The sequence below is a fragment of the Rhinopithecus bieti genome, unplaced genomic scaffold (genome assembly GCF_001698545.2).
Source record: "Rhinopithecus bieti isolate Rb0 unplaced genomic scaffold, ASM169854v2 scaffold_41913, whole genome shotgun sequence".
Taxonomy (NCBI): domain Eukaryota; kingdom Metazoa; phylum Chordata; class Mammalia; order Primates; family Cercopithecidae; genus Rhinopithecus; species Rhinopithecus bieti.
Genome location: NW_016818964.1, coordinates 4,927,258 through 4,952,375, shown reverse-complemented (window position 1 = coordinate 4,952,375; position 25,118 = coordinate 4,927,258). Strand labels below are relative to the sequence as shown.

The window sequence follows — 25,118 nt, the reverse complement described above, 5'->3', positions numbered from 1 at the left end:
ACCTCGTGGCTGTCTCTGAGCCAGGTGAAGGCTTGGTACCTCTTCTGTAATCCACTTTCAGCTTTGGGCCTGCCTTGGCCTCAAAGTCATGTGAGCCAATGGCCATTCCTCACCTTTTGTGGCTCTCCTTGTGGGAATGGGATTAGAATGCCCCTCCTTCTTCATCCATCTCTCAAGAGACTGAACACCAGGCACAGCCACAGTCCTGAAAAGACTAAGGGAGCAATTCCGAGAACTTACAGCTGAAAGAGGGCTGCCCGACTGGAGCTATGACCCTAGTTGGAGGGAAGGAGCCAGAGGGATAGACCCCCACCCCCACTCTCCTGCCCTCCCATCTCCTGCTGGAGCCTCCCATGGGTGGAACCTGACTCATGCCCAGTCCATAAGGCACAGGGTCCTGGGCAGAGGGCAAGGTGGAGAGGGGCAGAAAAGAGGAGAGTGAATCTACTTTGCCTTGTTCATATTTGTACCATTATTTGTATTTTGCAGATGACACAACTAAGGCTAGGTTAAGTAACCTGTCCCAAGCCACACCATGTACTTGTTAAGGAATACGAGTCACTAGTGACAGCTAGATCCCCAAATCTCGGCAGCTTAACAAAAAGAGAGGTTTATTTCTCATTTCCAGAAAGTCCAGTTGGCATTCTGGAATATCTGAAAGCTCTCCTTCAAGCAGTGATGGAGGAGCCCAGGCTCCTTCCATCTTGTGGCTCTGCATCCCCTGGAACCTCAGAATCCCCAGCTGGGATCTCTGCACAGGAGAGACAGGAGGACCCCTTTTATGCCCAGGACATAGCCAGGGAGACAGGAGCAAACATCACTTATGCCACCATTGGTCAGAATTCTGTCACATGGTCACAACCAACAGGAAACACAGGTAATGGAGTCTACCTGTGTACCCAGGAAGGAATGAAAGTGAGGTTGGTGAGCACCTGGCCTGACTGCTACCTGCAGATCATAACCAGCCCATTTAGACTCTGAATGCAGGAAATCTGACTGCAGATCCATGTGCTTACATGCTCTATTGGAATAACATTCTGCTGCACTCGAAGATAATTTGCTGTTGCCAGAGTTAGGATTTTTTTCCCCTGGGCTTGTTTATATCCCTGAAAGCAGTTCCACACAGAGCAAATCCCATTCAGCAAACATCTGCTGGTGAATGGGGCAGGGCAGTGTAATGCACCAGGTCTCAGCACTTGTCTGCACCTGAGAACCAGGGGATCTCTCAAAAACGCCAAAGCGCAGGCCACACCCAAGTCCAGCTAAATCCCAATCCCTAGGGCGTATTTTTAAAGCTCCCCAGGGGACTAACATGTAGACAAGTTTGGGAACCATGACGCAGTGGCTAAGAGTGTAGACGTTAGAGTTAGGCTACTTGGGGCCGAACTCAGGCTCCATTACTTCTGATCTGTGTGGCCTTGGGGAAATTGCTTAACCTCTCTGTGCTTCAATTCCCTTCTGTATGAAATAATAATACAATTGGTAGGAGGATTCTAGTGCTTTGAACAGTTTCTCTCTGGCACACGGTAAATGTGATGTAAGACTTAGATATTGTTACTGTTTTTTGAATGCCTACTGTGTACAAATGCCTGTGCTAGAGAGGAAAGAGATGGTCCTTGCTCCCAGGGAGCTCAGAATCCAGTGAGAAGACATCAAACTCTCCACACCATGGAAAAGGCAAAAAAAAGAAAGATGTCAAACTCTAATATGCAAGAGACGAAACACAGTTAATCATCCCAGCCATTTGTTCCTTACAAATGTAAATCAATTTGCTTTGCTCCCCAAGAGATTTGAGTGGCAGTTCACAATGCTGAGGAAAGGAACATACACCACTGAGAGCAGTGTGAGAGTTGGAATTCCTGGTTTTGAAGACACCACCTGGTCTCCTCCTGTTTCTGGGCGTCTGGACTTCTGCTTCCCCGGCATTTAACACAGATCTGGGGTGGCATCGGGGTAGGTGGGGGAGCCAGCTCCTTTTTAGCCTGATATTTAGAATTGCCTACTTACAAGGAAATTTGCTCTTAGAGATACAAAATAAATAAATAAAATAAATTTCAAAAGGGTGTTGGAGGCCAAGTTTTTTTGGGATTTGGAATAACTGAGAAAAATGAACACTACTGCATCCTTACAGTAAGAATTTCTAAGCCTACCAGAAGAGGACGAACCATTCTTTCAAATTTGGATTCCACTGAGGTATAGAGGAAAACGCAACTGCTCAGTGCAAAGTATTCACTTGACTTCCAGAACTCTAAAGTGAACATTGTGTCAGCCCAGATGTGGCCCAGTTATTTTCAGTGATGGAGACTTCAAGGCAATCCCTCCATAAACTGTTTAACATTTAGTAAAAGATGAGTGAAAAAATGCCAACATCTATGCTATTTTCAATACAGTATCAATGTTCTAATGCTGTAGACAGAAATCCTCCTTCCATTAATAATGAACACTTCAAAGGCCAAATACAGTTTCCCTCACGCCTCCATTTCAGTTTAAAGTACACTAAAGTGAAACTTTAGTTGTATTTGGCCCCTTCAACTCCCACTGTTTCAGGACTTAACTATTTCTTCACACCAGATTCCGTTTTAATTTCTTCTTCATTGTCCATACCTGGTTCCATTTGGAAAGCAATCTTCACATGGCCCAGGCTTTGTTTCCATTTTCTTTGGTGCCAATGAACTGGAATTTCAGCCAAATCTCCGCCCTAAAGGTTCACCTTGAGCCACTTAACTTTGCTGCTTCTCCATTTCTGATAAGTATATCTGATGGATAAATCACTATAAGGGTAACACTGTGTCTATGGGACACCATTTGAAATTTGGGTAGCTATTGTCAACTGCCTTCCCATAGAAGTTGTATTTATTGACATGCCCACAAAACAGGTTTATTATCTTTTTAAATTTTTTTTGAAGATATCTTTAAACAACACCCTTCAAGAGGCATCGTTGCCTCGTCCTGTTTCTGTGTTCTGTTTCTCTTTGGAATGGATCTGTAGTGACCCCATGTAAGGGCTTGCTTTGAAAGAAAGTGTGTGCAGAATCATGTCTGGGGAAAGAGCAGTCTGCCCTTGATGCCAGCAGGGGGCGCCCGCTCTCTTCTCAGTGGAACTTTGGTTTGGAAATCACCCCCTCCCAAGCATGGCACCCGAGCCTGTGCAAATTCCGACCCCACGCGCCGTGGGAAGGATTTGGAAACATCCTAACTATCCTAATTCTTTCACGAGGCTTGTCGGTGACAGCTTCCTCTTAGTCAAGGACACTGCATAGATTAAAAAGAAAAACATCACGTTATTCCATGATTAATTTCTCCCCGTAAACATGAGGCCAGGCCCTCTCTCGACATGAAAATTGCCCCTGGTGGCACTTTCACGGCAGATTGATAAAGCCATATTTGGGGCATGAGAGAATAGAAATGTGCTTTGTATACAGATAAAGAGCTTCTGTGGCCTTCTCTGAGGGGTGTCTACAGATGCGTGTGAAATAGAAGCCTGTGGAAGCTTCTCTGCCAGGTCTCTCTGCTGGAAATGCAGCCCCCCACCCTCCCACTCAAGGTGGGATTAGGGTGAGGCAAGTGAGGCTCTCACCTGGGCGCAAAGTCTAAGGTGGGAGCACATCTGTCATCAAACAATAATGCAAAATTTTTAAAAAATTAAAATTAATGCAAAATATCCATGATGAACAAAACCTCAAAATTTTAAATAAAGACATGATTTGACATGGCATCTCCATGCTTGATTTGCTTCCCTCAAGATCACCCTGGTCCCATTGGATCCTGATTGTTCTAAGAACGTTGGCATTTTGTTCATGATGGATGAATCCCATTCTTCCTTTCTCATCCCTTCCCAGTCTTACATTTTCCCTGCCACAAGGTTGGCTGTAGGACAGTGAAGGGAAAATCACACTGGAAGAAGCCACAAGGCATTGGCTGGGGCGTGTTGTGAAACACCAGGGAATGACACCAAAATCAATAATAGCGACCTGTTGGAAGTTGACGCCACGTATTGCACTTGCAGAGAGATTCTGCTCTAGTGATGTTAGCAAATACTTGTATGTGCAATGCATGCCAGAGATGGTTCAGACTGATTGTGCGTGGTTGGCTATGTCATCATTCCAGCTGCTGTTCGTGTGATCCTCCTGCTCCCCTGCCATCCCATCAGCGCCTGCCTCCAAGCCTCCCTTTGCTCACTCTTTCCTTCCCAGCACCACGGCCTCCCCCCTCCATTTCGTAAAGTCCAATTCTTCATGGGCAGAAGTCCTATAAATGAGTATCCCCATTTTTCTAAGAGAGAGTGAGCTGGATTTTTAAATTATTATTTTCTTCTTTTCTTTTTCCCCCTTATCTCCTGTTCCCCACTTCCTACTTAGCTCTTTAGAAATGCAATTTATAACCTTCCCTTCACCAGACACTCACTACAGGGCAAGCTTATCTAACCATGTACTTGCTTAAAAGCTCCAGAGCCTGGCACCTCTCCCACCAGGAGACTGCCTCGAGAGACATTAGTCAATTTACAACGTCAAGTATGCCTGCTAGGAAACTCTCTCCCACCTGGACAGTATCTTGAGACAATGGGCCACGTTACAACCTAGTTCTGCTCTGCCAAATGGTTGAGCAGGCACCATCGCAGGCTAAACATCCTATAATGCACAGGACAGCCATCTGTGAGAAAGAACTATTGAGTCCAAAATATCTATAAGGCTAATGCACCCTACATCAGAACTCACTAAGATATTTATAAGGATTTTGTGAAAAATCTCCCATGAATCAGATTTGAAGTTCACCAATAAGCTTTCTCCAAGGGATAACAGATATTTGGAATTTGCATCCTCTATAGTTAGAGAGGGACAGGATGATAGGAGCTGGGGTGTGAAGACACTCCTGTTTTCCCTCATGAGTTCTGCACTAAAGAGGCAGATGGTGGAGTCAGGGCACAGGGCCTGCACTCTCCTCTTTATTACTGATAAGGGCTAGGTTGGAAGGCATCACTCAGGCATGTGACTACAAAATGGACTTTCTGATGCTGAATCCCAGAATCAGGCCTGACTTACGAAGGCCCAGGCAATGCTGATGACTTCCGCACTAGGGCAGAGCCTTTAACTCTATGCTTACCTTATGGACAAGAGAAGACCAATCTGCAGTCAGGCACTTCCCAAAGAGTGAGAATGGAGGAAGGAACTGAGCTCCACAGGCCAGGCCCAATTCTTTTTTTTTTTTTTTTTTGAAACTGGACAATCAGAGGAGTCACTCCTCTTCCAGGGAGAGGAGTCAGGGGTGGGGAAGAAGCCAAGGGTTTAGGGAGCAATCCCTCTTCATCAAAACCTGATGAGTCAGACAGGATGAGCTGAGTTCTGCTGCAGTAACAAAACCCTCGACTCTCTGTGGTTTAAAACAACAAATGTTTGTTTTCTCCTCACCTACATGTTTGATGTAGGTTGGTAGGGAACTTTGCTTTTCCTAGTCACTCAGAGGTTCAGGCTGATGAAGTCCCCAGATCTTAATGATATCACTATCTTAACATAGCTTTTCAGGTTTTTCTACAGCAGAGAAAGAATGGAGGTCTATGATCTTGAATTTTCTTCTGCCTAGAAGTGACACACAATTTTGCTTCCATTGGCCAAAGCAAGCAAGAAGCCATTCTTAGTCTCTATAGGGTGAGGAAGTTCAATGCCTTCAACCTCCTATTTTTCAGAAGAAGAGGAGAACTGGAATTCTCAGTGAGCAGTAGTAATGCCTCCCACAGAAGAATGAGGAAGAAGAATTTTCTGCCCTTCACCAGTTCCCAACCACAAATCAACATTGACCAAATGGTACTTCTATTCTAAAGACAAGCTGCTCAGGAACCATTTTCTAGGGAGCACTATGCGTGGCTACAGTACTCAGAGTAGAAGAGCTGGCACTTGATCCCAGACCTCACACTGATGAAGTTGCTCTATCAGAATGCAAAGCATTCTGGGCCTCAGTTTTTCCATCTATAAAATGGGCATGATGAGCTTTTTCATGTCCTGTGAACTCACTGAAGGTGGGATTTTTATATTTTACTTTTACATGCCATGTATTGGATACTCAGTAAGTGCTGGACACACAAAGCCATGAATGAAGAAGCTGCTTTGATTCTGTCTTAGATTGTGGAGGTCAGGATTGGGGTACTCCCTAGTCTGCCATCATTTCACCTAACCCATTAGTGTTTTTTTTTTTTTTTTTTTTTGAGACGGAGTCTTGCTCTGTTGCCCAGGCTGGAGTGCAGTGGTGCGAGCTCAGCTCACTGCAACCTCCACCTCCCAGATTCAAGCCATGCTCCTGCCTCAGCCTCCTGAGTAGCTGGGACTACAGGTGTGCACCACCATGGCCAGCTAATTTTTGTATTTTTAGTAGAGATGGGGTTTTACCATGTTGACCAGGCTGGTCTTGAACTCCTGACCAGTGATCCACCTGCCTTGGCCTCCCAAAGTGCTTGGATTACAGGTGTGAGCCTCTCTCGGCCCCATCAGTGGGCTTTAATTCCATCTGATGTTGACCTTGTGCTTGCTGCAGCCTCCTGCCCATTCTCCAGAAGCAGAGTGACTAGCTGCCTGGCTGCTGATCACAGATTCATGAGTAAGCCCAGCCAAGACCAGTAGAAGAACCACTCGGCTGAACCCAACCCAAATGGCCGATTACAGAATTATGAGTTGAGGTGGTTATTTTAAACCACTAAGTGTGGGGGTCGTTTGTTATGCGGCATAGATAACTGATACACTGTGCAAGCCATCATCCATATTCTAGTGAAAGTGATCTCTCTGTAATGCAGTTCCAAACATGCCACTTCCTTGTTCAGTCTTCACTGACTCACTTGGCCTAGAGGGCAACAGTCACTCCTTGGGATTGGCATACATCTTCCAGCCCTTGATTTTGTTGACTGAGAACTTGGGTGAGGGAAAGGTTGCAGGTGGCCAACACTCTCATTGTCCTACTTAACTTTAAGATCCAGCTCAGGGAACCCCCTTTCCTTCTGGAACTCCTTGCAGCAGACTTCATCACCTCATGACGAGACATCTAACACTGAGGAATGATCTCTTTTCTTTTCTGTCTCCCTTATATGCAGTGAGCTCCTCAAGGGTGAGTGTGCAGTAGATGTTTCCTGGATTCTTTTGCAGGCTTCTGCCAAGAGATCCTGCAGCTCTGCTGGGCTCCTCCAGAGACCAGGAAGCCATGTAATTGAAGGCCATCATTTCTATCATGGGACAGCTCTGCCTGTCAAAGAGCCCTTCCTTAAATTAAGACAGAATGTGTTTTTCAGGAATTTTTTTCTCTTTGGTCCCTTTGGGGTAACACTAAGTGCATTTGTTCCTCTCTCTGCATAAGTCTTATCTTCTGTGGTAAGCCCTCTGCTGCTGTGTGTCTGGAGGGTGTGCTGTTGTGTCCTCTCACCAGTCTGATCCCTGTCTTTGGAATCAGCCAAGAACTGGACACAATACTCCAAATGGACCCTGTCCAGTGCTAAATTCATGGAATATCACCTCCCTCATTTTAGAGGCTATACTCATTTTAATGCAGCTGAGAGCTGGCAGCTATTTTGCCAGCTACAGTACACCAAGCCCCTTGTTGACTGAAGCCCTGAAATGTCTTGCTGTCATACTTGCTGGGTCCCAACTAATCCTTTCTGATAGTTTTCTGTCCCCTGAAGCTCCTGGAAAGTAGGCTTGGCTTCCTGTTTACTGCCTTAAACACAACCCCGGCCATAGGGAGTCTCTGCCACCATCAGGGCCACTCAAATGGGATCCCTGGCACTCAGGCCTCTTCTCTGACCTCAGCCTGAGACTGAGACCTGTCACAAGGGCCCAGCAGGCATCCTGGGTCTGAACAGAGCCCTTCATCAGGAGCCCTGCTTACTCGGTGACCTTGGGCAAGTCTGCTTGTCTCTGGACCTTGGTTTCCTCATCTGTAAGGCAGAGTGGGTATAACTTAATTACGCATTCTTTTTAAGGTTTTTAGTGGGTTTGCATACAGTGATAAGAAAGATGCCTTGTACTCATTCTTTTTTTTTTTCTGAGACAGGATCTCACTTGGTTGCCCAGGTTGGTGTGCAATGGCACGATCATGGCTCACTGCAGCCTCGAACCCCAGGCTCAACTGATTCTCCCGCCAGTCTCCCGAGTAGCTGGGACTACAGGTGTGCACCACCATGCCTGGCTAATTTTCGTATTTTTACTAGAGACAGGGTCTCACCGTGTTGCCCAGGCTGGTCTTGAACTCCTGGGCTCATGTGATCTGCCCGTCTCGACCTCCCAAAGTGCTGGGATTATAGGCATGAGCCACTGTGGCTGGCCCCATTACTCTTTACTCAGTTTCTCCCAATGGTAACATCTTACACAAGGATGGTGCCATATCACAACCAGGAGAGTGACACGGACACCATTTTTGGGATTTTATTCAGACTGCTTTGACATGCACTCATTTCAGTCATAGTTAAAGCCTCTTCTGCTCATAGGAGAAAGTGGTTGTTGGTGTTTGCTGGGGCGGGCCCTGTCCTGGTGTCTCCCACACGCCTTCGATCTTCACCTTGTCCTTTCTCGCCTTTCCTTCCCTTTCTTTGCTCATTTCCTCTTTCCAAAAAGGGAATAAGGCAGTCCTTTGGGTCATTTAATTTTCACAACAACACAGTGAGGCACTGCTCTCCCCATTCCCATTTGACAGATGGGATGCCGAGTTTCTGCGGTCGGCCAGGCTCATGCGGTGGTGGAGAGAGGACTGGAACACTGGCCTGCGTGACTCTGAGCCCTGGGCCTCTTACCGGCTGCACTGTGCACTGGGCAGCCCCGCGGTGAGGCCCTTCTTTGGCAGGGGCCTGAGCTCGGGGGATCCGGGGACGCATGAGGGTGCTGAGAGGGAATCAAGGGGGTCTGGAGAAAGGGGCTGGGCACAGGGAAAGAGAATGGCAGGAAGGAGCTGAAGGTGCACAGAGGCCAGAGCGGAGCTCAGCCGGAGTCAAGGGCTTGGATCAGCCCTGGTTGGATGCCCAGGCTCCTGGGAGCTGTGGTGGGAGGAAGGTTGGGGAGGAACACTTCCCAGGGCTGCTTCCGATCTGCTCCTCGTCAAACTTGTGACTCATCTCCGGAGAACAAGAGCCTGCTTGCGGTCATTGCGACATCAGGGAGTTTCCCCAAGGCTGGGATTTGGAGGGTCTTAGCACCGCCCACTCCCCATGATGGATTGGGGTGATGACGGGGTAGGGTGGGGGCAGTTTTCTTACTTTCCCACTGCAGGGAGCAGTGAAGGCCACATAGGGCATCTGATCATGCGGTTCTGGAGCCCAGGACAGACCCAAAGCTGGAAGCGGATTGGAGCGGAAGCTCCTCTCCTCTCTACTTGGCCCTTCTCAGGGAGAGAGTGGAAGCCCACATGGGTGCCGGAGCTGGGGATGCTGGAAGACTATTTGCTAATTCCTCTCCCCACCCCAGGTGTTAGCACCACAGGTACGGCCTGGGCCTGGCCCCATGTGGAACACGCCAGGTGAACCTGTCGACCAGATCCATGGGAACTCAGATATATTACCGTTTCCCACAGCATCGATCCTTTTAGTCAAGGCAGAAATTTCTCCCTCTGCAAATGAATAACTGGCCTTCACCACAGAAGGGCAACAGAATTCTACGGTATGGGTTTGCCAGTGTCTCTCCCGCTGTGGGGCCATTTGCTGGGCTTCAGTAAACGTTACTTGTGTGCATCTCATAAATCAGGTGTCTGACTTCTCAGAATGTGGCTGCAGCCTACCGTTGAATTAGATCCTGTGAGCAATGCTGTCTGATTTCACTGGCCAGCACATTCTTCTCGAGTGTGGGATTGGTTTTTGCAAGCCCTAGAAAGGATTTTGATAAGCCGCCAGCTTCAGGCAGGCTGAGAAACAAGAAAGGAGGGCATAGGTGGGTCAGTTCACTTGGAGTAGAAGAGGGATCAGGTATTATTTTCCCTTTCCCACTCTCTATTCCTGCCTGTTCCTGCCTATTTTTGCCACTTTGCCACAGATCCTTTGCCCAATGAATTCCTGCCTGGGGGCTTGGAAATCACATTGGTGTTGGAGTCAGATGAGTTGGGTGAATCCAGCCTCTGCAGTCTGAGCAAGCACTGCCTTCCTTAGCCTCCTCTTCCTCACCTAGAAAGTGGACCTCCTGAAACAGACCTCACAAGGGAGTCAGGTGATTAAATGAGATGACTGAGCCTATTGCTGTGTGTGGCTGCTGTGAGTCCTACTGGGTGTACTTGGGCAGGTCTTACTGCTCTGTTTCCTAGACTGCACAAGAAGAGCTGGTCCGGATCAGGGGTTGCAAACCCCACCTTCCATAGCTGCCATGTGTGTGAATCTGATGGGAGGGCACCCTGTTCACGGGGCTTCTGCTACGCAGCACCAAAGAATTGGAGCTCTGGGGGGACCCCGGAAGGTCAACTCCAAGGAGCCCAGGGATGTTCCTCTCTTTTGTTCACTGCCATATTCTCAGTGTCCACAACAGTGTCTGACAAAGTAGATGCTTAATAAATATCTGCTGAATGAATGAAATTGAATCAGTGTTGCTGGATCTTCCAAACATTCAAGAGAAACTGGAAAGCTGGCTCCTTGTGGGGAGTTTCAGTACTGGCAACCAACTCAAGAGCCTGGGAGCTTGGAGTTCTAAAAAATGTCATGTGGTCCAAATTAAACACATGTGCAGGCTGGATCTTGCCTGTCGACTCAGCTCCAGGCCTTCTGACCACACTCTGCTCTCCAGAAAACCTGCAGGGGCTGGAGCACTGATCACAGGGTTATCACTGATGAGGTCCCGGTGGCCCAGCCGCTGCCAGCCTCTCACACCCTGTCTCCAGGTTGCAAGAACATGGCATTTTCTCCATTCCTGGAATGAATGAGTCTTTGCTGCTGTTCTGTGAGGACCAGCCCTTCCCGTGCAGCTGTGGGGACTGCCATTCTCCCCATTCCCCCAAGTGTCTTGGAGTCCAGTCACTACACCCTCTCCCTGACTCCATGGAAACTGACCTTGGGATGGCCTCTTGGCCCACAGACTCTCTCCTCCCCAGGGCCTGACAGTGTCCCGCCTGCCTACAGGGGCCCAGTGGAGGGCCCACCCACCACCCGACCTCTCCATTCGCTGACTATGTTGTCTCCAACCTCCTTCTTCTTCCCTCTATTTCAGCCACCTGGTGTCAGGGATATATTTGGTCCTTGTCATCTCCTGGGATGTCTCTGCCTCTGGAAATGTTCTATTCAAACATTCCTGCTCTGTGGCTATGACTTCCTCTCTCTCTTTTAATGAGACAGGGTCTCACTCTGTCAGCCAGGCTGGAATGCAGTGGCACAATCTTGGCTCACTGCATGTAGCCTTGACCTCCTGGGCTCAGATGATCCTCTTGCCTCAGCCTCCCAAGTAGCTGGGACTACAGGTGCACACTACCACTCCGGGATAATTTTTGTATTTGTTGTGGAGATGGGGTCTTGCTATGTTGCCTAGGCTGGTCTCGAACTCCTGAGCTCAAGCCATCCACCTGTCTCAGCCTCCCAAAGTGCTGGGATTACAGATTGCACCCTTTGTGGAAATCAGGCTCACAACTGACTCCCTTCACAGTGTACAGAAGATCGTGCCCGGCCCTTCTTCTCTTTCTTGCTCTGTCACCCAGGTTCTCTCATTACACCCATCCTTTAACACACTGATCTCACTTCACTTCTTTCTCTCCCTGTGCTCGTTTCTTCCTTCTCCATTATTCCCCAGAGTCTGACCAGGATCCCCAACTCCCATGACGTATGGCCATCTGTCTGGCTAAACCCTCCTCCAGAGCAATCCTTTCCTGGGTCTGTCAAGCATTATGAGAGTAAATTCACACAACACAGCCATGCTTTCCAGCTTCAAGGGGGCCCTCAAAGCCCCCTGGAGCCCACCATGCTTCCTGGGTGAACTGTCTTTGCCAGCTGACCATTGTAGACCCAGCCTGTCCATTCTCCTCCAGCTCCAATTCCCTTCGTGACCCCCCTCGTCCTCTGCCGTCCTTCAACCTCTCCCTCCTAACCTGTAACCCCACCTGCCTCTGGGCCTACTTTGTTCCTTCTGTCTGGAACACTCCTTTCCCCCATTTTGCTTGGTCATCTTCTCATTTTTTGGGATTCAGTTTATGTGTCTCTTCTTCCAGGAACCCCTCTATAACCATCCCTCCCGGCCACCCAGACTGGAGCCCTGCTCTGGTTCTCATGGCACCCCTCACCCTGATGAAGGCGGGCACCCTGCTCTATGACAATCTCTTAATTATTGTCCCAGTTGCTGTGAGTCCCTGGAGGGCAGAGACACTGTTAGGTCACCTTTGGGTCTCTCATAGCAAGACCCGCACCAATGCCTTACACATTCAACAAGAGCATGCACAAGCATTCTTTTGTGAGCAGCATCCCCTTTCCCGCCTCCGCCAGCCCTTCCTCCCTGTCTCCACGTATCCAGATTGCACCCTTTGTGGAAACCAGGCTCACGGCTGACTCCCTTCACAGCGTCTTCTCTGCTAACCTGAGAGGGAACCCATCCCCTTTCTCTCTGAAGGAGAAAGATGCTGGATCCGTGGTGTGCTCAAGCAATTTCTCATTTCACTTTTTATATGATAATATGTAGATGTATGTAAGTTCCTTGGAGATAGAACTTCTAGCTGTACCATCCCTGTATTCCTGGCAGTTAGCCTAGAAAGCTTTGAAAAGACAAATGGAAGTGTAATAAGAGAGGCCATTACCCAATACTTGTTATCTGTTTCCTGCTGCTGCTATGACAAATTACCAGAAACTTGGTGGCTTAAAACACAAATGGGACCAGGCGCAGTGGCCACGCCTATAATCCTTGCATTCTGGGAGACCAAAGTGGAGGATCACTTGAGCCCTTGGGTTTGAGACCAGCCTGGACAACTCAGGAAGACCCCATCTCTACAAAAAATAGAAAAGTTAGCCAGGCATGGTGGTGCACACCTGTAGTCACAGCTACAGGAGGCTGAGGTGGGAGGATCCCCTGAGTCTGGGAAATTGAGGCTGCAGTGAGCCGCGATTGTGCCAGTACACTCCAGTCTGGGCAACAGAGCGAGACCCCATCTCAAAAAAGCAAAGCAAAGCAAAACAAAACAAAACAAGAAAACACAAATGTATTCTCTAACAGTTCTGGAGGCCCGAAATCCTAAATCTGTTTCCCTGGGCTGAAGACAGGGAGTTGGCAGGACCCATTCCTTCTGGACGCCTCCAGGGGAAGCCATTTCCTTGCCCTTTACAGCCTCTAGAGAGTGCCTGCAATCCTTGGCTCATGGTGGCCGCCCTGAATTCCTATGGCCTCTGCTTCCAGAGTCACATCTCCTGACTCTGAGCCTCCTGCCTCCCTCCTATAAGGACCCTTGTGATTCTATAGGGCCCACCTGGATAATTCAGGCTCATCTCCCAAGCTCAAGACCCTTAATTGGTAACAGCTGTAAAGTCCCCTTTATCATATAAAGTAACATTCATAAAGTCCAGGGATTAAGTCCCCCCCCAACCGATGGGAGTAATTATTTCGCCTACCACAATAGCATTCATTATGTCACAAAGAATTGATAAGAAAGTCAGGCTTCCTGGTTCAATGCTGTTTTAATTCCGCCAGAAAAGTTGGAAGATTTCTTTCCTGTGGGATGAAGATATTGGAGCAAGACTTTTAGGGGTGCATTGTTTATAAAGTTCCCAGACCTTGGTCCTGAAGAGCCGGCCCACAAAGACATAAATGACTGGATTCAGGGAGCTGTTGGTGAAGGCAAAGAAGTTGGCCAATTGCAGGCCCAGGTCAATGAAGTCCTCCCAAAAGCAGCCTCGGACTGCTTGCACCTGGAATAAGAATTCCAGGAAGGCAAAGAAGTGGTAAGGGGCCCAGCAGACCAGGAAGGCCACCACTAGCGTGAGGATCAGTGCTGTGGTCTTGCTATCCTTGCGGCCCCCGCACCTTGTCCTGCTGACCTCCTCCCGCCCTCGCAGGGAGGCCAAGATGTGGTAGTTGAAGAAGACGATCGCAGCCAGTGGTAGGAGGAAAGCCAGAATATTTAACTCCACAATCCTTGCAAAGTGCCAGGCCTCATGGGGGAGAAGCAGGATGCAGGCGGTGATGTTCAGATCTGGGACGGCTTGGATGGATCGCAGCAGGAATGTGGGGATGCTCAAGAGGCCCCCCACAACCCAGATGAGCACGCAGGTGACCCGGGCCTGCCTCCGCCGCTGCCGCCTCCGGTTGGCCATAGGGTGCACCAGCATGCAGTAGCGGTCCTGGCTGATAGCCACTACCAGGAAGATGCTGATGAACAAATTGGCCTTGATGACCCCGTTGATGACACGGCACAGGAGGGCTCCGAAAGGCCAGTTAAACTGGTTCCAAATGTTCTCTGCCCAGAAAGGCAAACCCAAGACAAACACCAGATCAGAGGCCGCCAGGTTGGCCAGGTAGATTTCTGCCACGTTCAGTCGCCGCCTGGGCAGGAGGAAGACCAACAGGACAAAAAGGTTCCCTAGGAGGCCGAAGGAACAGATGGAGATGATAAATGTCGGCAGCACTCTGTGCAGCAGGTCCCAGGCTTCCAGAGCGTTGTCACAGGCTGTAGCATTTTGAGGGAACAGCTGGCTCTGGTTGGAGGACTGCAGCTCTAGAGGGGGCCAGGATGCCATGCACAGTGACCTGAAATGAACAGCAGGTAGAATAAAACAGGAAGTGGCAGACTACAGCCTATGAGCCAAACCAGCCTGTCACCTGTTTTTGGACAATAAAGTTTTATTGGCACAGAACCACACCCATTCATGGACACATTATCTACGGCTGCGTTCATGCTACGAGGGTGAGTTGAGTGCTTGTAACGGAGACTGTCTGGCTTGCAAAGCTGAAGATATTTACCATCTGTTCCTGCAGAGGAAAAGTTTGCTGACCTCTGGTTTAAGGGATGGTGCCTGAGTCCAAATCCTGGTACAATCACTCAGTGTGAGCTACTTAGACCCATGGACTTTCACTTTCCTTTTTAAACATTGGAGAGAATCATGTCTCTCTTGTGGGATCATGGGAGGGCTGTTGTTAGGATCTACAGGGTGCTTAGCTCCGTGCCTGGCATAGAGGAAAGACTTTGGAAGGTAGTGATTAGTCTTAGTAACGACTGTACTATTATTATTATTACTATTAGGGTTTTAATGGCATTTAATGAGCATCTACCTCACACCAGCCCCTTGCCAGGCACTGGAGATATGGAGGACAGAGTAGCCCCAGCCTCATGGGGCTGCAGACTTGGAGGCAGAGGTCATGGCTTGAAACAGAACTGAGGGAAGCCTGGGAACAGCAAAGGAAGCTGACCTGTTGTGGCTGGGGCCAGTGTGGCAGAAGGGATGGGGCCAGTGCTAGGAGGTTCCTTTTATGGGCCTGAAAAACATGAGTGCTGGCCGGGTGTGGTGATTCACACCTGTAATCTCAGTACTTTGGGAGGCCAAGGCAGGTGGATCAGATGAACCCAAGAGTTCAAGGCCAGCCTGGGCAACATGGTGAAATCCTGTCTTTACAAAAAAATACAAAAATTAGCTGGGCATGGTGGTGCACACCTGTGGTCCCAGTAACTCAAGAGGCTGAGGTGGGAGGATCGTTTGAGCCTGGAAGGTCGAGGCTGCAGCCAGCCATGATTGTGCCACCGCACTTTAGCCTGTTTAGCCTGGGCCGACAGACTGAGACCCTGTCTCAACAACAACAACCACAACAAAAAAGAAAGAAAGAAAGAGAGAGAGAAAAAAAGATAAAAGAACAAGTAAAGCATGAGTAATAAATAAGGATAACAACTACATTTGTTAGATGGTATTAATGGTCTCTGTGTTCCAGGTGCCATTCTAAGTGTTTCACATTTGAGTATTTTCTCATTTAATATTCCTAGCAGTCATTCAAGGTAGGGGCCATTGTCATCTCCACTTGGCCAATTAGAAAATTGAGTGCTGAGACCCGGCGTCACCTGTCTGAGGTCACACAGCTGGTCAGTAGAGCCTGGATTCAAACCCAGGCAGTCTGATTTGAGAACCTGATTGACAGCCTGTGCTTCTTTCTGCTCTCTTCTGCTGCACCTGTCCCTGCTCAGTGAAAGACAAAGCCAGGCTGAGAGAAGTTAACCAGCTTGTCAGAGAAGACCTAGGTGGTGTTTACAGTGCTACGCTAGGAACCTTGGTCTGCATGGGCCCCAGAGGCCGTGCTCACAGCCATGCAGCTGACTGGCCTTCTACGCTTGCTGGAGGAGCTAGAGCTGGTAGGCACAGTGTACGCTATGAACTTTGGTCTGCATGCCCCCTGTAGTTCACGTTCACAGCCACGCAGCCAACCTGCCTCCCATGCTCCCACACTGAGTTTCACCAGGAGAGGGATAGAACATTCTGTCTCTTTCCATAGGGAAGACTGTGTCTCCCAGCCCTCTGTGGTCCCACAAGGGGTAGATCCCATCCTGTGCTCATGGCTTTGTGGCCTCCTGCCTGCAAAACCGGCCACAGCCAACTCAGGGACCCACAGAACACTATCTGCAGAGTGAGCAGCTGCCTACATTGTGGGATTTATGGGGCTCCAGACGATCTTCAGAGCCTAAACATTCTTCCACAACTTGGATAGGTTAATATACACCCAGTGCTTAGCAGGGTTCCTGACTTATCGTAAGCATGTGGCAAATGTTAGCTGTCACCATCATGATTGTTATTACTGGGTGATGCCTGAGATTGCTTCAACTCCGCAAAGCCTCACAGATACCAACAAAAGCTATTGTGTAGCACAGAATTAATCCTGGAAGAGCATATTTGTCTGTGTAACCTCGGGAGAGTCAGTTCATGTCTCTGAGCCTGACTTTCCTCATTGAAGGAAGACACAATGTCCTCAAGAGGCTCTTCTAGCTGTGACAGTCTGTCATGTCACTCACATGGAGTTATTCACACAGGGGTATAATTCACTGGTTCCTCCAGTCATTTATTTGCTGGACAAGTATTTACTGAGAATGTACTATGTGCCAGGCACTGTTCTAGGTATTTAGGACAAAGCAGTGAATACAGCAGGCAAAAACCCCTGCTCTCAGTGTGCGTATAAGCCTAGCAGGAGGAAGGAGTTGATAAACAATACACACACTAAATAAACATGCTGGCGAGTGACAGCTGGGGAGAGTAGCAGTGCAGGTGGTGAGAAGCGATCAAACCCTAGAGGTGTTTTGAAGGTAGTAACACCATGATTTTCAGTTGGATCTGGGTGGGAGAAAGGAGAAATCGGACAATGCCAAGGTTTTTGCACTGAACACCTGGAGATATGAAGTTGTCATCAGCTGAAATGAAGGTGACAGAATGAAGATGAAGCAGTTTTTTTGTCGGGGGTGGGGAAGATCAGGAGTTCAACTTTGGAATTGTTAAGGTTGAGATGTAAATTGGACATCGCATGGGGACATCCGGTAGGCAATTAGATAGACAAGTGTGGTATTCAGGGACAAGATCTGGGATGATGAGACATGACTGGGAGTTGTAACCACAGGAACGGCATTTAAAGTCATGCGGCTGGATGAAATCACCAAGGGAGAGAGTAGATAAAAGAGCAGAAGCTGCAGAGCTGCCAGTTGACAGATCAACAGGAGACAAGGGAAATTACGATTTGGTGGTTGTGAAATATACATAGCACATGGAAGCTGAGCAGTCCCCACTCAGAGTATAATATGGAGGAGGCTGGAGGCTCTTGTTACAATAGTTTGGTCATTTTTTGCAGGGCATAAATCCAAAACTATGTTTATTTTATCATTTGGCAATACTTAAAGAATTTGCAGTAAGCCTTTTTGGAGTGATGAGCTAAAAAACAAATGTTTAATGGAAATTTAAGTACTGCACTTCTGTTGCTCAAGGAAGTTGCTGATGAGCAGATAGCTTGCATAGAATATTTGTTGACATCTGCATCACTATGGGGTCTGTAGCAATTTCACTGATTGCAAGAAAACCTGACACAGAGCTGCTACTTTAGAAATTAGTAATTTTAAGAACATTGCACCAGGCCAGGCACGGCGGCTCATGCCTGTAATCCCAGCACTTTAGGAGGCCAAGGCAGGTGGGTCAAGAAGTCAGGAGTTCAAGACCAGCCTGGCCAAGAAGGTGAAATGCTGTTTCTACTAAAAATATAAAAATTAGCTGGGTGTGGTGGCAGGCGCCTGTAATCCCAGCTACTCGGGAGGCTGAGGCAGAGAATTGCTTGAATGTAGGAGGCAGAGGCTGCATTGAACTGAGATCGTGCCAGTGCACTCCAGCCTGGGTGACAGAGTTAGACTCTGTCTCAGAAAAACACACAAAAAACAAAAGAACATTGCACCCTAAGACATGGTTCTCATCCATGTAGTTGCAAAAGATGCTGATATAAGATCATTCTGAGAGTCATGACTTTTCCCTTAGATCAAACGACTATTCTCTAAGTTAACTCAGCTCACATTTAATTCCAGCTTTTCTTGTGCATGTGCAACAGTGGAAGTGATGGCTGACTGTGCGTTGGCTCCATAAGAAGAACGTCATAGAGCCGGGTGCGATGGCTCAAGCCTGTAATCCCAGCACTTTGGGAGGCCGAGATGGGCGGATCACAAGGTCAGGAGATCGAGACCATCCTGGCTAATACGGTGAAACCCCGTCTCTACTAAAAAATACAAAAAACTAGCCGGGCGACGAGGTGGGCGCCTGTAGTCCCAGCTACTTGGGAGGCGGAGGCAGGAGAATGGCGTGAACCTGGGAGGCGGAGCTTGCAGTGAGCTGAGATCCAGCCACCGCACTCCAGCCTGGGCGACAGAGCCAGACTCCGTCTCAAAAAAAAAGAAGAACGTCATAGAAAGCAAAATGGTGCCCGCTCAACACCAGTATCCTCAGACTCTTCAGACAGAAAAGCCCGTCAATTCCAATCACAATTCATTCTTTCATTCAGCTCATGGAAGCAAAGCAGGGCTTTGCAACATTCATTCTGGCAAAGTGAAACAGTTAACTGACTTTTTGTGAATGCTATTTTAAGTTGTTTAAATTTTCCACATTGGAAATAAAGTCATTGCATTTTTGTGAGGATAAAACACAAATTTTGGTGGAGTCCAGTGTCATGGTAACAACAATATTCCTACTAAATTAAGACACTAATGAAACAGAACTGTGACTGGAACAGGTCATGGTGCATACACAATTTGTTACTGCATGTAAATAAATGTCAATATTCTATAAATAGAAATAGATGTACGTGACAAAATTTATAAAATGTTAAAACATGTGCACAGATTTACTGAACTACAAACTTGATGTGATAAAGTTGTTCATGATTTTTTTTAAAAACTCAACTTTCACATGTGTTTTCTCTTTTATTTTCCCATTATCAATCAATTTTGGAGGACATTGAATCTCAGTGCCCTAAAAGTTATTAAATAGTGTGTTGAAACAGATCTCTAAATTTTGTTGAATTCTGTTCCAAATCAGTTGGAAATATTTAGTCAAGTTATTCAATAAATAGAGCACCAAAACATCAGCTTTCAAAGCTTTTAGTGAATTATAAGTATTGAAAACAAAGCTGGTATGCAGAAAAATTATAAAATGTATCAGAAAATGATCAAAATCAAATGCTGTACAAGAGTTAATTTTGAAATTCTAAAATGAGCTCTGGAATATTTCAGTTTGTGGGAAGAATCTTTTTAATTGGATAAATTCATGTTCTGTACGGAAATGAGATGAAATTGAGAAAACCAGTGACTTGCAGTATCTGAATTTGACAAAACATTCAAAACTTATAAGTAGGTACAACTTATTTGAAAGGTTTAATCTGGTAAAAAAAAAAAAAAAAAAAAAAAATACTTGTGGGCTGGGCGCAGTGGCTCATGCCTGTAATCCCAGCACTTTGGGAGGCCAAGGCGGGTTGATCACCTGAGGTCAGGAATTCAAGACCAACCTGGCCAACATGGTGAAACTTTATCTCTACTAAAAATTAGAAAATTAGCCAGGCATGGTGGTGGGCGCCTATAATCCCAGCTACTCAGGAGGCTGAGGCAGGAGAATTGCTTGAGCCAGGGAAGCAGAGGTTGTGGTGAGCTGAGATAGTGCCACTGCGCTCCAAACTAAGGCACAAAGACAGCACCTGTGAAAATATCTGGGCTAAAATATTTATGCAATTCCATAGGCAAAGAATTGGACTTGAGAACAGTGTCTGCCTGGCAGAATTTGCTGAGAGCTTATCACTCAGAACCTGCAGAGGGAACATTTTCTCAATATATTCTGGTTCAAGAGAAGAGTCAATTGAAGGTACTAATTTAAATTTGTTAATTGTAAAATTTGTGGAAAAAAGATTTCAGGCAATTATATGGAAAAATTAAAAATAACAAGACCATATTGAAGAAAATACATTATTGGGAAAAATGCCAAAGACATGGTATCAGTCAGGTACAAGAAACCGTAGCATGTGAATATGCAACAAGAAAAATTATTTTGCTTATCTTATTTATTTTTTGAGACAGAGTCTGGCTCTGTCACTCAGACTGGAGTGCAGTGGTGCGGATCTCGGCTCACTGCAAGCTCCGCCTCCTGGGCTGGCACCATTCTCCTCCCTCAGCCTCCTGAGTAGCTGGGACTACAGGCGCCCACCACCACGCCCGGCTAATTTTTTGTATTTTTAGTAGAGATGGGGTTTCACCATGTTAGCCAAGATAGTCTCTATCTCCTGACCTCGTGATCAGCCCATCTCTGCCTCCCACTTATCTTATTTTTAAATGTTCAGTTAATTAACATAAAAATGTTTTATTTTGCTTTAATATTCATAGGTGCATGTATATGTATTTAAATACTTTTTTGAAAATAGTTTTTATCTAGAACTACTTTATAACACCATCAATATAATATAACAATTTTGTTGGATTTTTTCCTCCCTCCCTCCCTTCCTTCCTTCCTTCTTTCCTTCCTTTCCTCCCTTCCTCCCTCCCTCCCTCCCATCCTGCTTCCCTCCCTCTCTCCCTCCCTTCCTTCCTTCCTTCCTTCCTTCCTTCCTTCCTTCTTTCCTCCTTTCCTTTTTTCCTTCCTTCCTTCATTCCTCTCTCTTTCTACCTATAAATACTGATTTTTTGGGGAAATAATTTTTGACTATTGGAGTGCCCTGGCAGTGTGCACAACACATGGCCTGGCCATCCTTCTCCTAGCTATCTCTGATGATGGCCAGGAAGCTGAGGTCTATGGTGACAGAGGTTGGCCAGTGGGAATCGGTGAAATTCCCCTGTGATAGGTTGGGAATTCTCAGGGCGAAAGGAGGTGAGATCCTGACCTATGGTGGAGGGGCTGGGGCATTGAGAGTTTGAGAAGAGACAGGAGGGTGCTGAGCACTGATATGGTTTGGCTGTGTCCCCACTCAAATCTCATCTTGAGTTGTATCCCATAATTATCGTGTGTTGTGTGAGGGACTTGGTGGGAGATAATTGAATCATGAGGGTGGAGAACAAAGCCAAGCCAATATCTTGACTTTAGCTCAGCGAGACTGAGTTTGAACTTCTGATCTCCAGAACTGTAAGACAATAACTTTCATCGTTTTAAGCCATTAACTTTGTGATAATTAATTACAGTAGCCTTAGGAAACCAGCACAGGGGGTGAGGCTGCACCTTGCCCAGGAAGCCAGAGACGACCAGCTATGCAGGGACTTTAGCTCGAATCTGATTAAGTCAGTGGACACTGCCCCCATTGCCAGGACTGGGAGGTGGCTGGAGTCACTGCAGCCACAGCATGTGTCTGCTCACGTGGGGCTTATTTTTAAAAGGATTGTCCTCACCTGCTGCTGTCTGTGTTTATAAAGTTGGCCAGAGAGGAGAACTCTTCCTTTGCCAGGTTTAGCTTTAGCTCTGATATTTGCCTGGAACATAGTAGGTGTTCAATAAACAATATCTATGGATATTGTTAGTAATATGTGACCCTATTTGAAGAACTCAGAAGGGGCATTGGGCAAGTCTATGAGAGAGGGAGATTCTGTAATTTCTGTGTGGTATTTTCTGGATTCTGCACATTTTAACCTTGGCTGTGAGAGAGTATGACTTTTTTCAACAAATTAGTTAATTCTTCAAATTAACTCCAATTTCAACAGCATGGTGATGATAAAGGTGTTGGAAATCCAGCCACAGATGTTAAAGACCGTCAGCACGGTCACATAATAAGATGCTACTTTCAAGCCACGAATAACCCAACCAGTTATTGGTCCTATTAAATCTTGTAAGCCATCCCAGAGAGACTAATTTAATTTTTATGATTCAGAATTTGCAGGCTGTAACTGGTCAGAGTCCATGCAAGCTCTGGTGGCTGTATTCAGCCCTGACATGTTTCACTTGATTTTGATATAAGGAGTTACTGGAACCTTCCCAACAGTTCTAAAACCTTTCCCTCCTCCTCCTGTTCTGGAAAAGCATTAAGACCCAAACTCGACATGCAATAATAGTCTCTTAAATTGATTTAGAGTTATTTTTAAAAAGTACCCTCACAGAAGCGGAACATTTTGCCAATAGGTAGGTGTGAAAGGAAGTTTTTTGTTTTTCTAAGAGACACAGATTTCCCCTTATATTGTATTCTTATAAAAGAGAAAAAATGTGGTCATTTACTTACTCAGGCAGAAAAGGAAGGCGTTCACAACTTTAGTTGGGTTTTCGGATAGTGAGAGCTGCCTTTGGAGGTGTTTTCTCTTCTGGGAAGCTCTGTGGAAATGTGGTTGCTTTAAATTATATAACCTCCTCTCCAATGACGTCATTGTGGGGATTGCCGCAAAAGTGAGTCTTTCGGGACTCACTCCAAGTGGATTTGGAAGGAAAAATCCACTCTCATTTCACTTTGCACTTTGGGGATGATGACAGATTATTCAGTTACCATCTCCTCTTTTACTTTGTTACCATCTGCAGAGGCCTGCAATCCTGCCCAAGACCTGTACATTGGCAAATATGCCCTAAAAACACGTTTTGCCATTGCCAACTTGCCCTAAGGCTCGCAAAGTGTCAGTGAACATTGAGGGACGGCTTTTGACCCCTTCACTGTTGGCTTCTGAATGTCTGGTGCTCTGCAGCTGCTTTTGTGGGAGCCACATCGAATGGCCTCTTTTGAATTTTGGTCATGAAAGATACATTGCCAAGAATTCATCAGAGTGGACCCATTACACAGAGAGCTAGGAAAATGTTTGACTCATGCAATGTTCAGAGTTGAGTAAGACCAGATACACTTTTTCCTAATCCTCCTTGGCGGCTCTGAAATTATGTTGGCATGGGTCGAGTTGAACTACTCAAGACCTCATGTTTCAGACAGTAAGATATTTTTGGCTTTCTTTGAGAATCAGGTGGCAAGATTCTCCAACTGAAGGCCCCTTACCTGCCATCTTAAAAATTAAGATCTTCCCAGGCCACCCCCTACATGTAGGAGAACTCATTCATGCCGGAATTCAGGGCTTCGAGTCTGACTTCTGGAAAGGTGACTCTCTAAATGTTTGGAGCAGAAGGTGTTACCTCTGTCTTCAGAATCTTGACTTTTCCTTGTGTTCCCTTTTTCTGCCAGTGACATCTCAGTGGGAGCCAACTGTACTTCAAGTTTTCCTGCTATTTTCTCCTGTTGCTGAAGACCTTAAAATTGTCAAAGTAGGTGGAACAAATAGCATTCTGAGGCTCAGTAGTGGATGTACATTTCAGGGAAGAAGCTGGAATTTGCCTTAGAAGATGGTTCCTTCCTATCAGGAGAGAGACCTCCTGGGTGGGATTTGTAATAAAAAAAAATGGTCAACATCGTTCTGGGGATAGATCTGAACCAGAGGAAGGCTCCAAATCTTAGCCTTTCCTGTTACTTAGTAACATAGGTAGGGGTCTCTCTAGCCTGTGGCTGGCTTATGCTCCCTTCAATATGAGTTTAGACTATACTGTTTCTGAGAAGCATTTATTCTTAGGAGATGTCTCCCCGTTTATTCACCCAGGACACACATAAGGCCAGCTCTGCCACGAAGAGCACATGAAGGTCTGATCTCTGCTTTGCCTCTCTCGCTGGAAGACAGGCCATGAAGAGAGCTGGCCTGAGTGAGCTGGACTTCGGAGATGCATCTGGCCGCCTTGCCAAGGTGGTGGTGGGGAATGGAAAGTTCTTTAAGAAGACCCATGTTTCCCCTTGTTGCTCATCTCCATGGGAAACGCGAGACAGGCCTGGGCTCAGGGGAGCAGAGGGTCTCCTACTGTCTCCGGAGCTAAGGGAGTGGGGCTGAGGGTAGGAGGAGGGGACCCCAAATCTGTGAAAGAAAAGCAGGTCCCTACAGTGTGGCAGAAGACAGTGGGGGGCTAAGAAGTGGGAAGGCACTGAGGATCCTGTGCTGAGGCTTCGCTTGCCTTTTCTTTTTTTTTTTGAGACAGAGTTTCACTCTTGATGCCCAGGCTGGAGTGCAATGGGGCGATCTCAGCTCACTGCAACCTCTGCCTCCTGGGTTCAAGCGATTCTCCTGCCTCAGCCTCCCAACTAGCTGGGATCATAGGCTCGCACCACTACACCCAGCTAATTTTGTATTTTTAGTAGAGACGGGGTTTCTCCATGTTGGTCAGGCTGATCTTGAACTTCCGACCTCAGGTGATCTGCCCGCCTCAGCCTCCCAAAGTGCTGGGATTACAGGTGTGAGCCACTGTGCCTGGCTGACGCTTCCCTTTTCTGAATTCAGTTGTTTGTAATTCCCACAGCCTCCTTAAGGTTTGGTTAAACCTTACAGTCTGATGTGCACTGTGCTTGATGAAGTCCCCTGGGTACTTGGGTGAAGAGGTGGCCACAGAGGATAAAGGGCTGCCTCTGGAAATAGAGGACAGGCCAACCTTCCCTGGGGTGTCCTTCATACCAGTGAGGAGGCACTTCAGGCAGGCTGGACTCCCTGTAGTATGCATCGGCTTGGACCATACTGGATGTGTATTCAAAGGAAGGTGAGCTCTGGAGTTTGAGGCTCCTGGGGACATGCAGTCCCAGTGCCCACTGTGACATCAAGGGCCCCTTTCCAGTTCTCTAGTCAATCAGTCCTGGAGTTTTTTTCTCCTTTACTTTTCTAGTCATATCCAGCAGGTTCTTCAAAATGAAAGATTCTGGTACATGTCACCCAGCACACCTCTACAAATAGCACCCAGACGCTAAGCCTCT

At 47.1% G+C, this 25,118-nt stretch overlaps 1 protein-coding gene across 1 annotated transcript in view; it reads right to left on the bottom strand.

Moving 5' to 3' along the window:
- Positions 1–13,570: 13,570 nt before the first annotated feature.
- BDKRB1 (bradykinin receptor B1) overlaps positions 13,571–25,118 on the bottom strand; it is a 28,072-nt gene continuing 16,524 nt past the window's right edge. Inside the window, exons 2-3 of the mRNA XM_017857927.1 lie at positions 22,587–22,675; positions 13,571–14,654 (exon numbers count right to left, since the gene is read on the bottom strand). Coding sequence (XP_017713416.1) covers positions 13,586–14,644 — 1,059 coding nt within the window. The 5' untranslated portion in view covers positions 14,645–14,654; positions 22,587–22,675 and the 3' untranslated portion in view covers positions 13,571–13,585. The remainder of the gene's footprint in view (positions 14,655–22,586; positions 22,676–25,118) is intronic.